The sequence below is a fragment of the Trachurus trachurus genome, assembly GCF_905171665.1.
Source record: "Trachurus trachurus genome assembly, chromosome: 20".
Taxonomy (NCBI): Eukaryota; Metazoa; Chordata; class Actinopteri; order Carangiformes; family Carangidae; genus Trachurus; species Trachurus trachurus.
The window spans coordinates 14,906,478-14,923,568 of record NC_139911.1 but is presented as its reverse complement, the minus strand read 5'-3'; the positions used below and the strand labels follow the sequence as shown (position 1 = coordinate 14,923,568).

Genomic DNA, 17,091 nt, shown 5'->3' with positions numbered 1-17,091 from the left:
TCTCTATCTGCTTGTCATGGACTCGGGAGTGAGGCAAGATACACACAAAAAAAATGTTGGCGTATCCCTTTAATAAAACGCTTTTGGAGTTCCAGGTCCGGCTGGCAACGGATTTTCATATAATGCCGGCGGATAGTGCTCACTTTTGAATCATCCAAAACAACCACTATGAAACATCCAAATACCTCCGTACTGCTCGTCCGTACTGACCCAAGTGTCCTGAAGCCGCCACATGAAAAAGTTGTTTAAAAAAAAAAAAATTGATCTCTGTTTTTAGCATTGTTGTAGTAGTAGCTCCCAGTGGCTCTGTTGATGTTTGTGTGCATGATGTAAACACAGAAGAACATCTCGCAGCAAATCTTGCGCAGCCACTGTGGGAGCTAACAACAAGGCCAGCCGGACCCCCACTGGAACTCCAAAAGCATTTTGATAACTACGAAAGTTCTCCAAACCCTTTCTTGGCCTGACGGTGAATAGAAAATTGGTGAATTATTGATTTCGGGTGAAGTATCACTTGCTCAGTTACCTGGAAAGGCCGAGCACTGTTGAGGTAGAGTGTTTTCCTGTGCCATAGGTTTCCTTGGTCTCCATATCGCACCCAGAGCATATGACCGCGGCCTGTCGAGGTCGTCCTCAGATACACCCCCAGGCAGAACACGTGTGATCCGAACATGTGGTAATGAAAACGGAAAACACAGTGTTGTCGGGACTTGGAGGGGTCCTTCCCGCGCTGGTGGGTGGGTTGGAAGGCTCGGCTCAGGAGGACGGCCGTGTCTTTGAACTCCTGGGGGACGGACGACTCGATGTAGAGGTAGTGGCCGAACCGAGTGCCCAGCGTGTGGTCCTTCCAGGGCCCCGTGTTGAAGGAAGGAGTGGGGCCCTGGATACGCGTCCAGTCGAACACGTCCCCTCCACTTTGCTCCTGTTTCCAGCTGCACAGCCCACGCTCAAAGTTACACTGCAGCTCTGGGGCTGGGAGACAGAAAATGAGTTTCAGCAGAGCCAGAAAACAAAGGCAACATCACATTGCACTAAGCACCACACCTGATTGAGTTACCATGGCAATATACACCAATCAGCCATAACATTAAAACAGGTGACTGGTATTAATGCACTGGAGGAAAGTAAACTAGCTTGAGTTATAACTTTTTTTTTTTTTTACATGTCTTGCCTCACTCCCGAGTCCATGACAAGCAGATAGACACCATACTTTCGACTGTAAGTGCAGTAACGAGGGAGAGCCGATATCACCCATAATTAGCTTAGCTCAAACGCTGGAAGTGTATGGTAGCCCGCCTCCACCTAAAGTCATCAGAGAAACTCTTCAGCAACTCTAAACGGGCCGATCTTCGTCTCTGAGCTGACAAAACTCTCCGGTAAGGCATCTTGAGCGGTCAAATGCCGGTAACGGGACGAGATCGGTCAAAACGGAGGGTTCAAGCAAAGACGGTTTATTTTGGTTCAAGCTAGCTACATCGAGGGTAGGTTAGCTTCCTGTTTCAAAGTAAAAGCACTTCTGTATGTAAAGGGTAACGGGTGTTTTATTTTGTGAAAGTAACCGGAAGTAACCGGAAGTGCGTTGGTCACAATGGCTAGCTTGAGTAGCGCCGAATTCGTCCGAACAAAATTGTAAACAGCTGGTATTTTGACAAATTAACGACACACTGCTGATCTAAACGGCTACTTTCTCGCCTAAAATGTTTGAAATGTTGATAAAGTGATATATTTACAGAGTTATGAGCTAAAATGAAATCAGCTTCTGACTGCTGATTTCAGCTTGGGTAGGATGCAGGCTATCTCTTCCTATACACTTCTAGCGTTTGAGCTAAGCTAATTACGGGCGATACGGCTCTATCTCCCTTGCATGCACAGTCGAAAGGATTTTGTATCCAAAAGTAATTCTTGGTGGAACAAATGAGACACTCACAACATCCTTCCTCATCTGATCCATCCCCACAGTCATCCACAAGGTCACACAGCTGCAGGCGCTCCACACACGCTTTGGTGCGCACGCAGTGGAAATGTGTCGGCTGGGGACACTCGGCCACCGCTGGGGGCATCGAACAGTTGTTGAAGGTGACGTCGTCCAAGGCGGAGACCCCGTCGAACACGCCGAGGCTGATCTTGGCCAGAGCGATCTGGAAGGGCTGGGTGATGCGTCCCAGCTGCACCGTGACCTGGTTCCAGCGAGTTCCCTGGTCGTACAAGGTTCTCCATATGACCGTGTTGTTTCTGTTGGTTCCATTCATGCGGAGGTACATGTCTGCAGCCCCAACAGATATGCCCGAGTTATAATGCCTGAAGGAGATGAGCGAGAGGTGGAAGAAAAAAAAATGGGTAACACTTTATTTGACGCCTATTTCTATAACGCATTATAACCATATAATGAGTTATAATGCAGTTATAGCACTATAACTATAGTTATAAACACTCATAAATGATCATAATGCTTTATAACAATAATCATAACACACTATAAAGCATTTTATCATGACTTATAAGGTCAGGTATTATAATACGTTATAATTGTACGTTATAATATTTATATGCATTATAAATATAGTTATAATTGGCTTATAAACATGTATTATCATTATAAACACTCATAAATTATCATAAGACTTTATAACAATTAGTTAAAAGTATAACACATCATAGAGCATTTTATAATGGCTTATAAGGTCAAGTATTATAATAGAGTTATAATGCTTATAACGTATTATAATACCTGACCTTATAAGTCATGATAAAATGCTTTATAGTGTGTTACGAATATTGTTATGAAGCATTATGATCATTTATGAGTTTTTATAATATTATAGTTATACAGTGCTATAAGAATAATCTTCCAGCGTAGAAGTGTGTGCATTCTCTGGTATTATACATTCACAACTACTTCCTGAGACAAGATACTGTGAATCACATATTCCTCTTGTGATAATGCATACTGTTGAGCATAATACATGAGGGCTTTTGCTTACTCTGTGAGAAAAAAACATGAAATTTATTAACCTCTGCCAGGAAAACCCTTCCAATCAACCAGAGAGAAAAATATCATCTGTCATTTGACATAATTTTTAAGAGGCTATTAACCTGTCAGAACACGACAGACACAGATGCACACCTTCTCATTGTGTGTGAAATAGAGAGATGCTGACAGAGCAGAGCTGAGGTGAAATAATGTTTGGAAAAAAGAGGAGGAAAGATCAAGACAAACGCCAAAGCAGAGAAAAGAGCAATTTCAAAAAGGTCTTAAATTGCAGGTTGATCTACAGATAGTTCTGCTAGTGATAAAGAGTCATGTTGAACAGGCCATGCCGCAGTGTGACTCTCACCAGAAGGTCATCGTACACCCAGACGCCGACTGCTGGAACCAGGGTCCTCGGAGAACGGCTCTTGGATACAGACTGCTGCTGTTCTTCAGTATAAACATGAAGTGGCCTGCAGTTGAGTGAGACGAGCGATTAGAATTCAAACCACATCCGGTGGCTACTTCATTAGGCACATCTCCACATTTCTGCTAACAACTCATTTTGCCAGCGAGCCAGCCAGTCACCTTTGAAAACATGAAAACTGTTGCGGAAGCACAAGTCGAGAGGTTCATTAACTATTCATCTAAACGCCTTTGTACGTTGTTGTTGTTGTGTTGCCAGATAGGTCAAATTAATTTTCTCAGACCTACGCCTCCCTCTGAGATTTTTGTGCTCAACAAATGTCCAGTTTATATGAAGGTATGTGGGATAAACAAAACACATCTGGTCGACTGCAGTTTCCATGGCAAAAACAGTCTTGTTGATGACACGGGTCAGAGGACAACGGCAATGACAGTGGCTTTGTTCTTAACAGGTCGCCTGCAAATATGCAAATGGCAGCTTATTGGAGTAGTAATGTGTAGAGGGCCATTTAACACAGTGCTTTAAACCACACTGCATGGCGTCTACTCCTGCCAAGAACAAGAAGATACACCTCCCTATAAACAAAGTTGAGAATGAGGGGTTTAATATGCTCATGCTCGGAAACTGCACATAATTCACAATACCATAATTCTACGCAGATATTTTTTAAATCCCAATAGCCTAAGTAAAATGTAGTCTACTACACTGATGGTAATTTACTTGCAATCTCACTATATTCAGAGAGTTTTTCCGTGAGATTTAAATACAACTCAAATATATCTCAAATGCACTATAAAGAGTCTGATGTGTGCGTCCTATAGTCAAAACATTGTTTTTGTAGTAATCTTTCTGCCTTTGGGAAAACACAGATGCTTTAAAACTTCCATGAAATGCAAAATAAATAAACAAAACTACTTTTCGTAATCTTAGTCAGGACTAGTTCTCAATTGAACTGACAAATTTAAAAGTTAATAGGGTTTGTAAATGTAATTTTAAAGATAGCTTAACTGCACCAAGCTTTGCAAATTCAACTAAGTCAAAAGCTGAGACGACAGTAACACTACAGTGGTAAGTAGCTGGTTCTATCATGTGCTCATCTATCTGAATTAACAAGATGTCAGCTCTTGGTGGGTATTTTTACAGATGATGGCGGCAGACGGAGTAAAATTAGTTTAAGCTATAACACTAGCTCTGTCTATCTAAGTTTCTAGAGCATAATAATGTAATAAGAGTCGACAAATGTTGGACTCCAGTCTTAATCATGTACAATAGATAAGACCTTATTGATAACTGGGGAGAAATTCACATTACAGCAGCACAGTGACATCTCATCTTTTTTGGCTTTGTAGGATGGCACATTCATCAGAACTTATTAAAACTGTTTTAAAGGCAGGATAAAATAGCATTAATCCACTCTGCACAGTACTCTGCACAGTATGAGGTGCCGGTGTGTTGGGTTTGAATTATGGCTGATATTAGGTGCCTAACTGCCAAATAAGCACCGTTTGAACACCGCCACATACCAACACACCTTAGGATGCTGACAGTAATATTTTCTAAATCTGCGAACAGATGCTCCCATCAGGATACGTGTCATTTCACAGAGCTTGAAGCGAATCAAGACGCTCCAAGATCATAACAAGAGACTTCATTTTTACTTTCCTTTTGCTGCCTGGATAGTCTCCAGGTCTGAACCTAACAGAGCATCTTCTCACAGCATGCTCATACAATGTGCACTACAAAAACAACAGATGGTGCTTCTAAAAAACCTGCATGGAGTCAGCCTGCAACAACAGCCCCTGTTAAATCCATGCCTCAAAGAGTTAAGTCGATTCTGAAGGACTGATGCAAAGGAAAAGTCTAACAATCCATCAAATGAGGCATAATATACCATAACATGTTGTGGTGCATAGACCTAGGGAAGACTAATACTGTTTCAGATTGAGTACAGTGTTGTGTTCAGTGAGTGATGTAGCATATTAATATGCAGAATCGGTACAGCATATGTCGATTTCCTTTCCATTATTCAGATGGCTGAGGAAGCATTTCCCCATGAAGTGCTTATCTCGTTAAAACACACAGAAGGGAGGTTTTTTTTTCCTTCTTTAAAACTTTGATTTAATCTGTAGATAGATAATTTTATCACTTTCCAGTTATTTCTGCCCAAGCACCCTGGACACAGTGCATCTTATCAGCTCATCACATTTCTGGTTGCAGCAGCTGCATATGGAAAGTCTTGGCACTGTAACATATGTACATGTGTGTGTGTGTGATTATTTCCTTACCTTCAGAGCTGTTTGTAGAGTGGTCCAGAGGTGGTGGGTTGTTGTAGTAGTCTGGAGGCACCTCCACAGACGAGCCCCTGACCCAGTCGAAGCCATCGCCGAGGGTGAGCTCGTACCAGCCGCAAGAGCTGTCCTCAAAGTCACACTCAGAGGCTGAATGGACAGAGAGATATAGTAGATTATCTATATAAAGTTAGTGTAGTTCATTTGTGACCTTGGAACAACAATCTCATTGTCGCTATTCGAATTACAGCCAAAAGAAAAATGAAAAATGAAAAAATGATGATGGTGATGAACCTCCTGGGACGTGCTTTGTTATTTATTATTTTCATTTTCAAAAGTCGCAGTTGGGTACTGAACTGAGGTCCCAGCCAGGTTAATCACTTTTTGGTGTTCCCTGGAAACACTTTCTGTCGTGTGGTGTGAAGTTACAAAACACGTGTTGTCGAACTGATAAAAATGTTTCTGAATATTCAGCCTGTTCTTTCTTTCTTTTTTTGCTGGGGTTTTCTTAATTTTCAGGGCATTGAGCTCTCAAGGACAACGTACGGTTGTTTCTCACAATAATGATCTGACTATTGTTATTACAAATGGACGTTGAGATAAGTTTTTTGTCAGCTTTTTAGCCAATATAGGTGAGAGGACACTGAAGACATTTGAACATCTACACTTCTTGGACAACTGGGTAAAGTCCAGCACCTGAAGACAATTGAGAACATGAAAAGCCTAATGGTATTCACATCTGGTTGTGATCGTCTCCTGGTTGAATGATCAGCGCAAAAGATAAGGACTTGTAATACAAAATATCTGGCTCTTGGATTAAAATGTATGAGTCTATGCACATAAAGCTTTGAGAAGGAGGTTAACTACAACTCCCAAGGTGCATTTCAGAAAGAGTCGTCCAATCACAGTGTTGTATGCACTACATACTGCAGGTAGAAGATGTGTTGCTTCAGTTGTTGAATCATTTGTGAAACAATAGCACCTGTTTGGTTCACACATCCAAGGACAAAACATTTTCCATTCACTCCCATTCTATCTGATGTTTATGTATTGTTGTATTCTTAGTATTTGTCCCTATCGTTGTTGTCATCCTTGCAGATGACTATAAATCCACCACTATACTCTCAGTCAAACGTACAAATGGGATGTGGACGATCTGAATGTGTTACTTGGCAACAAGGTTCTTACGGCAGCTGACTTCATCCTCTCCGTGGGGACAATCAGGGGTGAAGTCGCACACTTTGCTTTCCTCGATACAATCCCCACCACTGCCACAGGCAAACCACATGGGAGGGCAAACAGGTGGAGGGGGCACACGGCTCTCTGCCACAGGAAACAGAAATAAGAGATTAATATGACTGACATTTTGATGGAGTTACAACAATTATGGTTCTACGATAACTAAGGGCAATTACATTCACTGCCAACAAAAGAGATACAGTCGTTATCAGTGACTGGTTATCATGTGATTTCATCATAAAAAAACATCCATGTGAGATCACGGTGGATTAAAATGGATGAGCTTAGCTGCTTCTGGAGTATAGTAAGTACATTATCTTTGTTATGGGTGATTAGATTCAACTGTGAGGTAATGAATGATGTTCAGATGTTTTGATCAATAGTACATCTGAGACTCCATCTCTTAAATTAACATAATTTCATTTTCCTTATGAGGAGTATTAGAAACACAAGTGGATACTTGTCCAATTTATAAATGGATTTTTGTCTGGCCAATAGAAAAAGTCTCTACATGGCTGCAACTTTGAGGTTTCTCTTGAAACTCTAAAAACTATTCCAGCAAAAAGATAAGTTAACTCAACAAATACGAGATATTTCCAGTTGATATGGATGTGGAGACATCTGCTCAGGTTGGACTTGAGCTGAGCCAAATACAGGAAAAAAGAAGTTGCCTCGCCACAATGGATGCTAGAAGTAAAAGTGGTTTGTAAGGCAGTTAGATTCTTTGGTCACTTTTGGGGGCTGCGAGACAAGCTGTAAACACAATGTCAATATAGTCATCATGGCAAACACACTAGAAAATTATTGCCACTTCGGTCTACTCAGGTCTGGTGGATGGGGTTGTGTTTCTGCCCACCTGGTTAATGATGCGTCCAATATTCACTCTCTCACATCTGACTAATCTCCTTAACTGACCCGTCCTATTGAGATAACATTCATGACAAAGTTGGGCATATAGAAGAAGACCCATAATAAATTAAACGGTGTTCCGCTTGTTGCCAAAACATGGAAACACCCACAGAAAAGCTGAGACATGCAAAGGTTGTGATTTGTGATGACAGGTTATAAAAAAGGCGTCAAACTTTGGCTGGAAATATAATTTACGATAACATGTTTCTGTCTTATTTTCAGCCTGCATCCATTTCATTACGAGCAAGGATTTAACGGTTATATTGCCATTATTTGTGGCAGCGCACTTAATCTAAATTCATTGATGCCATGAACCCTGTAATTCAGTGCAACAAATTTCCCGGCTATGTGGGAGATGGGGTGAATAATAAGGGATACAGGACATAAAGAATCCACTGTGAGAGACCATAATCGTGTGTAGTTAGCAATATTATATGTGGGCAACATATCAAAACAATATTGATGTCTTCTTGCACTTATCCAGGATGTACTGATGAGCTATGCATATTAAACCCTACCTGTGTAGTAAAGCCTTATTGGTATTTTAATGTGAAACCCATTGGTACATATCCCCAGAACTTTGACAATAAAAGATTATGTCGTCATATGGAGATGCAGGTGGGAAGACTCTGGTAGATTTAAGTGGCTCTTACCCCCCTGAACTTTTATCCAGTTTTGGATATGGTTAACAAGGCCAGATTGCAAAAAGCCCAAGAGCATTTCTTCTTGGGCGCAAAAGACAGACGGAGGCTAAGGGACCAAGAGCCAAGGTGACCCTGACCTGTCTCATCCACTTAGACATGGTAATCTAGGCCTGGAGACAGTCCATTAGACCCTTAACTCTGCTGCAATGTTCTTCACTCTCATTTCAACCACTTTACACCCCATTGAGTGCAGTAAAATATGCTATTATCACAAAATGAATGTTGATATAGCAACAGTTGCCTATTTACACGTCCAGCACACACAGAGAAACATTAGCAGCCCATTATTAGCGGTCCAATATATCCTTTCTCCCTTGAGCTCTCTTTTGGTTTCCATTAACTCCTGAGAAAAATATGTGGCTCTTTAGCTGTTAAATGCTCCACAAGATTCACCAGCCAACCACCAACTTTGCCTGTAGCTTTTAGGTGCTGAAGATTCAACAGAGACTCTGAGATCATCGGTTACTGATTGATTGAAGCAAAACAATCTAGAAAAATGTATGATAATGGTCAACAGAGCAGAGATATTCATCATAAAGGGGACATTAATGTTTGTCCTAAATTTTATGATAATTTATCCAATAGTTTTAAATACATTTCATTCAGTAACATTAACTGTGACATCATGGTCAGATTGCTTCCCTACAGACCTCCCAATGTTATTAATGAAACGTTGGGGAGGAATTATTTGATTTTACATATTTCTATATTTAATTTAAATTGAAAATCCATTAAGGCGGCTGCCCCATGTAGAGGCTAACAGTCCTCAACGCAGGCGTCCCCGGTTCGAGTCCCGCATGGGGCAGACATTTCCTGCATGTCATTCCCCCTCTCTCTGCCTCCCCCTTTCCTGTCCATTTCACTGTGCTATCAAATAAAAGCAAAAATGCCAAAAAAAAATACTTAAATTGAAAATCCAAGTTTATCACTTAGTATCTGTGAAAAATTGTGAAGCCTTGGCTCCAACCACTGACATTGAAGTTAAACCAATGAAACAGTTCTGGCTCCACCAAGTAAAGAGATCTTAAAAAAAAAAAAAAAAAGGAAAAAAAAGCTGAAGGCCTGTTTGTTTTACTGACCGAGAACAGGAACTTGATCCTGTACTGGATGAATGATAGCAGTTAAAAAGATGCTATACCATCTGTATATCACCAAAGCAACATGTTAAAATTCTGTCCAAAATACCAAACGTACTGTGCTTTATCAAACAGTCCCAGCCAGGATGCTCATCTGTATCATATTCATCACTGGGCTGTGGACTATAGACATAACCGCTCCATATTCAGTGCAGGGAAATGTGTGGTAAGCACTATTTTAATGATTCAGTTATTCTGGCTGCTTTAGTGTCTTCCCTCTGTTATCAGTATTCAAAACAAGTTAGCTGCGGTCTGTTTATGTGTGGCGGTATTTCAAAATGTCAAGGTCTGAATTTGTCCCGTCTGTGTGGTGTGATGTTATTAATGGTGACGGTACCAGGCACAACCAGGCAGTCAGGACTGAAGGATAGGTCATCAACGGCCAGGACCTCTGAGGATTCACTTTCAGCTGAAAGGTCTCCTCGAATCACCACCTGCAGGATGCACAGAAAGTCTTTCACATATCATATCAAAAAGGTGACTGACATTCAGTCAGTCACCTTTTTATTCATCTTCTATAGGACAATCTATTGCAGTTTTAACAACCAATGTTACAAAGCAGGAATACCACTCTCTCATGGAGACAATTTTCTAGGACACATTTTCAGTGATGATCCAGCTTTCTACGGACGGACAGCACAATCTACTTCTGAGCCGTGTCTTTGGTGCTTCTTCGGGTTGAGAAACTCACGACTGCTCCTCCACCCCACCCCCTTCCTAAGTCGTGAGGTAAAACGTGTAATTTCCTGTGTGCAGCGCAGGAATGTCACCACTCGACGCCAAAATATAGACTGTATAAAAAAGTCGCCGTGAAATTCAAAACAACAAATATACCATGAGAGATTTGTGGAGCTAGTAGGCTTAATGTGTTATTTTATCCAGTAATGGCTTGTATGTGTAGAACAGACATGTAATAGTTACGCACTACAGCATTAAACCTTAGCTACAGGTAAAACAATCAAGCAAGCACGTCGGCTTCACCAACTGAACCAAACATGCAAATCCATGATTAAACAGTTTAAAACGAGTTGTTAAGAGTATGTTATAAAAACCACACTGTTAGCAGCCAACAGTGACTCATGAGTCTGTGTATTCACAGCATTGGCATATGAACACGATAGCAGCCTATACCACATTCAGCCAGACTAGCAGTCACTTGATGACAAAGTGATCCTGAACATAATTTTGACCAAAATTAGAAGATTGTTTCCAGAACAGTTTCCACTCTTGATGACTAGAAATTTGATCAACAACAGTCTTCCAGGTTTTCCAACACTGGTTTACAAAGAAAAGGGAAAACATAATAACCAGAGATACAGGATTGAATCAGAAACTAGTGAGAGACATATTCAAGATAACACGCCACCACAATGTAAAACTCTAAAATCAAAGTCCACACAACAGCAGCTTTATCTACAAGTGAAGTTTTATAACCCATCATCTATGACTGATCCAAACAGATGGGTGATTGTGTCATTGTAGGTAATGCACTCTGATACACATTTTTCATGTGAAGTGACAGTATTTAGTTTTTTCCCCAAAGCAGGCGATAATTCAGTTTATAGCCACAGAGTAGTTTAGTTATTGTCATTGGCAGCAGCAATACAAAAATACACCTAAGTTAAAGTTTCTGTTACTGTTTTTATATGCTCAAATCCAAGTAAAGATGTCCAAAGAAATAACTCTAAGGATGCCTTAAAGGAGACATATTATGGTCCTTTTCCAAAAATTAAAATAGTTCCCAGGTGTCTTAAAGACATGTCTGTGACATGCTTTGGTCAAAACACCCCAAACATCACAGCTCTTTTCATCCTCTCAAAACAGCCCTGTTCAGAACGGCTGGTTTCAGTGCCTGTCCCTTTAAATGCAATTATATAAAATTATAATGATCGTATACCACGGCCTGTCGTCATGTATTGCTTAAATGAACCACTGCTTGCCCCGCCCCGCTCCTTCTACTGGTACTGTACCAGGTAGGAGTGGTAGTATGCAAATTCGTAAACTAATGACATAATTGCCAGACAACTGAGGGAACAGCTTGTAAAACCACATGGATTTTAACCTAGGGAGCCTGCAAATTACAGATTTTTTTTCCCGTTAATTCTCACATTTTGGGGGCTGGAAGGCAAGCCAAACACATTAAAGAGCCTTCAAAAAGTGATATTCCCATAATATGTCCCCTTTAAGGAGAAGTAAATAGGAGGATTTAAGTAGGTGAAAAGTGCAGATCATTAAGCAAACAGGTCAGAATTAAAATCATCCCAAATCACCCTGGTAAATAAAAATCCACTTAACTAAACTGCCTTTGAAACAGGAAGTGGATTAATGGAGGGGAAAGTGACTGTTAACAGGAGAGTTGACCCCTCTTTACTCTCAGTGCTGAGCTGAGCTGATCTGGCTGCAGCCAATGACAGATGGTGAAGGCAGAGAAGGGGAGAAGGGTGACACACTGACTGTCTGAGGATAAAGGAAGGACACAAACAGCAGGTTTTTATAGGACTCCAGATGGTCTCCAAAGGGTCCAGTTGGGTCAGTACCTCCACAGTACACATGAAGTAGGAGCTCATTCCTGCTGTGATGACTTTATCACTTTCAACATCATATAGTTACCACCCACTGACTTCTATATCAAAACCATACTGTTCAATATGACACAATTTTCAGTATTTATGCTAATATATCAATTTCCCTATTAACTACTTGTTAGTCTTTTACATGTTTTCGAATGTGACCTGTCTGACTTCATCATATCATATCATATCATATCATATCATATCATATCATATCATATCATAATACAGACCTGAAAACTGTGTTTACTGGTAAACTGAATGTCTTTCTGCAGCCACATTCCCGTCTGTGTTTTTGAGGAGTCCTTCCACAGCTCCGTGTGCTGACCCAGTGGAGTTTGAACCAGGACCTGAAGCTCTCCACGTGTTGCCCCAACGTAATAGTAGAAACTCAGCTGTTTGAATGAAAATGAAAGAAAGTCGACCTATCAATTGATACCCAGCTTGTTAATGGATTTGTCTGGATTTATGCTTGAGTTGCCTTTGCCACAGTTTGTTACCTGGCAAGTGTTACTGGGTTGGAAAACAGTAGTGATCAGGTCTGCTGTGATTCTGTTTCCTCCAACCGGCAGCAGAGACAGGAAATAAGCTGAAAGAGAGGAAAGAGAATCATGAGGTGGCATGCATCTAAAAAAAATAAAGGATATGGTAAATGTCAGATGCTCTAACCTGATGTGTTGTTGCTGTGGTCATGTTTGAGTCCTGGGACTTCAGTTGTTCTGCTCCACTTTGATAATGTCTCTGAGCTTTGGGTCAGGTCACAGAATCCCTCCTCAAAGTTACATCTCTTATATCTGGAGCCTTCAACAGGAAAAAAAACAACAACACTTTTTTGTACTGCTGCTTTCACTTGTGCTCTTTTTTGTTTCACCCTGTAATATATTTTATCATTGTTGTTTGCATAGGGAGTCAGCTGTGGCTTCTATGCACAAAAAAGATTCATCAGCTCAACAGAGCCCAGAAACTACATGGTTTCTTTATTTGAAATCATTGCCAAATGTGCAACACGGCATTATAAAACATTAGCAATAATACTGGATTCCTAGAAATATGCCAAATGGGAATCATAACTACTTTTATATTACTTGATCCTTTAATATGTTGGAAATTAAATATATTCACAGAGGTCTGTTTTATTATAATTTGATTGCTCTTTTAGCAGTCATGAGACTTGGTATGCTTTTTCTGAAGTGCATATCTTTAATACTAGAAGTTACATTGATTACAAATACATCTATAATTATTCTTTAATTCTAAATCTGGATTTTTAACTTATATGATAAAAATGTACAGTGATTCCTAAGACTTATCCTCTGTGTATCCTTTGCATTGCCCTGCATAATTGCACTCATGTACAGAAATCTATTTATTTTATATATTGATTGTGGTTTTATTTGCTAAACATTTGCTAATGTTTGAATTTCCATCATCCATAGGTCCACAGTGAAGACATTGCACTGCATGGGCCCAGTGGCCATCAGGGACTTATCACACTTTGGGTTTTGAGCCATAACTTTGCATATTTTTATTGCCCTCACTGAAATGTTCCAAAACTGAGTGTTTTATTAAAAACAAACAATATTATTTCCACTGCTTATTTAATTTGGATGGCGTCCTCTCAAAAAGGGGCTTGTAATATTTACACTACAGGAAGCCACACTTTAGTACACATACACACTTTTTATGTGACAATAAAACCCTTGATTTCCTGAATCCTTGAGCTATCAAACTATTAACTATGGCCTTGAAACACAATGCACAGGGATACATGCAGTCTGCCCATAGGCTTTAACCTTCAAAGGCAACAATTATGTAAGAAGATTTATAAGACGTGTGTTATGGTAGGGGCTGATTTGTTTGAGGATACGCAGCTATTTCAATTTCAATTTTAATTTATTTAAAAGGGACAATGTACAGTTAAAACATAAATGTTGCCATTTGATGCACTATACCAGATTATAGCTTTAAGCTAATTTGCATCTGTAGTCCCTTGGCAGGTCACAAAAATACAACACAGTAACAAGACGAATTAAACAGTATACAGGGATAAAACACCACAACAACATGGCTACACACGTCTGCGTGCAACCCCCCCCCATCCCACCCACGCCCACACCCATACCCACACACACAGAAAAAGAAGTCTAAGGACCAACTTAGTGGTTGCAGAGCTGAGCAGCTTTTAACAGATTTTTAAGGTTAGATTTGAAGACTCTGAGAGAGCTACTGCTCCTTACGGCTTCAGGTAAGGTATTCCACTGGTTTGTGGCTCTTACAGAAAAAGCAGATTGCCCAGCTACAGTGCGGCGAAATGGTATGGTACAATCTCGTATGGAGGATATTCTAGTGGATCTGATGGAATTTGGAATTTAAAATACAAAATAGCTGGTAATATAGAACTGTGTCACGTTCTAGGTAAAAGGTTCCTAAGGATTTTAACATTACATTAACACATTAACAATATTATCGAACATTATTAATTCATTATTACAAATCTTTTTTTTTTGACTATTTGGAGCCAAGTGATGTTGGACACCGAATGGCCAAACAGAAAGGGTAAAATACTTTACCAATTCAACTCTTTATTACACTTTATGAATAACATTTAGACTATTTCCAGCTTTACTCACAATTTTCCTCATCGCTTCCATCTCCACAGTTGTCAGTGAAGTCACACACACAATGCTCAGGCACACAAAAGCCCTGAGCACAGGTAAACTCCCGGGTTGAACAGCCTTGGACACACTCGGAGGTAAACACCAGACTGAAGGTCAACAGCAGCCACGCTGAACCCAGCAGCAACATATTGTTGGTCCTTCAACTAAAATGCGCTATTTTCACCTCCAGCAAAAACATTTTGTTGATCGAACATGAGGTAAAACTCCTGTCGAGGTAGAGCGTTGCTTCACCGTCTCTCAACGTCACGCTGGAACTTGGATTGATCCTGTCCGTGTGTTCACTGTGTAAGCGTGTTGTAAAGGGTAATAAATGGCTTTTATGGCCGTTGCTCAATAAGGTCACTTTGCTGGTTCATTTGTTTGTGTATTTAACATGGAGCCTTGTCATAACAAGACAAAAGAAGGTAATACAACTCTCAAATGTTGGTATGTTTGGTGGTCCTATCTTCTTGAAATGAGTTCATATTAGACATTAGGCCTTGGAAGATGTTTTTCTATGTGTATGTGTATGTTTAATGTGGCTCAGGAGCCAGCTGGTGGTTAGATTAGTTTATTTAAATATCAAGACAGGAGACAAGGGGAAACGGTGTCTCTTCTAATCTCCCAAACAGCCCATCTTACTAATCATCTCTTGTTTGTTTAAGCTGCACAAAAGACCAACAAATGCTGAAACATCGTGTGATCTAAAGTCAGCCTCTTCCTCGAGGATCGTGTACATGAGACTCACTCAGGTGATGAAGCCGTTCAAAGTGGCAGTTAGTGAATACGGACTGTCAGTGAAGATCCTTGCAGCTTTATAAATCAAAAAGACTATGACCATGCAAACAGCGCTGAGGCTGTAGTTGTAGATACAGTGATGCTTTCATGCTGATTAGCTGGAAGGGAGGCCATGGGAGTTTTCAAAGCTAGACGATAATAAGCAATAAAAATGAAATAGAGCATAAACTTTGATCAGAGGATAGGACAATTTATCCTCAGTAATATGTGAATTCCTGAACATGGGAGTTCTGGGTCAATCCATTTGTGTCAAGATATTTCAGTCAGGATAAAAGTGGCAGGTCAAATTAAATTGATGCCAATATGGCTACAAATTAGGTAAGTGCTTGGTTAGGTGTGTGTTTTTTGTTTATTTGAGCTATAACTTAAACAGCTTACATGCTGATTGCTGATCCTGGATCACACAACAGCTTTTCAATAAACCTTGCTAATAACATAATTTAATTGGAAATCTATATCCGTCTGTACAGGTGGAAACAATGAGAAGCCTGCAGAGTGCCAAGTGTTTTCAACAAGATAAAATATATTAGATAGAACTAATTACAAGCTGATGGATTGGACATGTAACAAGGAGGAGAGGAGCTGTGGTTGGGAATATGAACTACTTATAAGAGCATCGTTAAATGTGTCCAACAGGGCTCAGCCCCGCTTTACAGTGAGGCATAATTTCATTTCACAGCAATCAATAAAGACAAGACCTTAAAACAGACGAGCAGCAAGCCAGTACAAGAGCGTAGTTGCAGCTTGTGTGGTTCAAATGAAATTAACCTTGAGGGAAAAGCCAAGCTTGACGGCTCCATGGGGGGATGAGGGACCAGTGGAACAAGGAAAAGATCACGAATGTATTGATCGGTATTGGCAGTGGTAGTAATAGCGGATATCGTGCTGTGACTGTGACACACACTGCCATGTGTAACAGTGTAAAGAAAGAGAACATATACATGGGAGTGGAAGCAATTTGTGGTCAGAGTGATTAAGTCTAATGAATTATCTTGTACAAGTTTTAACATTATGACATTAAGGTAATAGACTGAATAGCGACGGGGTTGGCCACGGAGACTCATAACCATAATTAGGTTGAGCTCAACAAGGGGAGTTATTAACATCTGCCAGTAAAAAGTCCAGCCAACATGGCGGCACAAGGCTGACTTCATTGATGAATAAAAAAATGGGAGTTCATTAACACTAATTATCTAAGTACAGGCACATAATATTCATAGCAGCCGAGCTGGATATTAAAAAGAGCAGTCTAGCATTGCACTGCTGATACTGCTAGAATAAATGTTTATCTAGCCACATGCTCACAATGGCACTGGAAGTTTAACAGGTAATGTTAACCATCTCACTTTAGCATGTTACCATGTGCTATGTTAAAAGTCTAATGGGAAGCTAAAT

At 40.3% G+C, this 17,091-nt stretch overlaps 1 protein-coding gene across 1 annotated transcript in view; it reads right to left on the bottom strand.

Moving 5' to 3' along the window:
• malrd1 (MAM and LDL receptor class A domain containing 1) overlaps window positions 1-15,046 on the bottom strand; it is a gene marked incomplete at its 5' end in the record, with an annotated part of 54,829 nt that extends 39,783 nt beyond the window's left edge. Inside the window, 10 exons of the mRNA XM_083995281.1 lie at window positions 527-972; window positions 1,928-2,298; window positions 3,336-3,441; window positions 5,681-5,833; window positions 6,872-7,006; window positions 10,009-10,105; window positions 12,475-12,636; window positions 12,742-12,830; window positions 12,911-13,042; window positions 14,872-15,046. Of these exons, the coding sequence (XP_083851407.1) occupies window positions 527-972; window positions 1,928-2,298; window positions 3,336-3,441; window positions 5,681-5,833; window positions 6,872-7,006; window positions 10,009-10,105; window positions 12,475-12,636; window positions 12,742-12,830; window positions 12,911-13,042; window positions 14,872-15,046 (1,866 nt within the window). The remainder of the gene's footprint in view (window positions 1-526; window positions 973-1,927; window positions 2,299-3,335; window positions 3,442-5,680; window positions 5,834-6,871; window positions 7,007-10,008; window positions 10,106-12,474; window positions 12,637-12,741; window positions 12,831-12,910; window positions 13,043-14,871) is intronic.
• Between the last annotated feature and the right edge of the window lie 2,045 nt (window positions 15,047-17,091).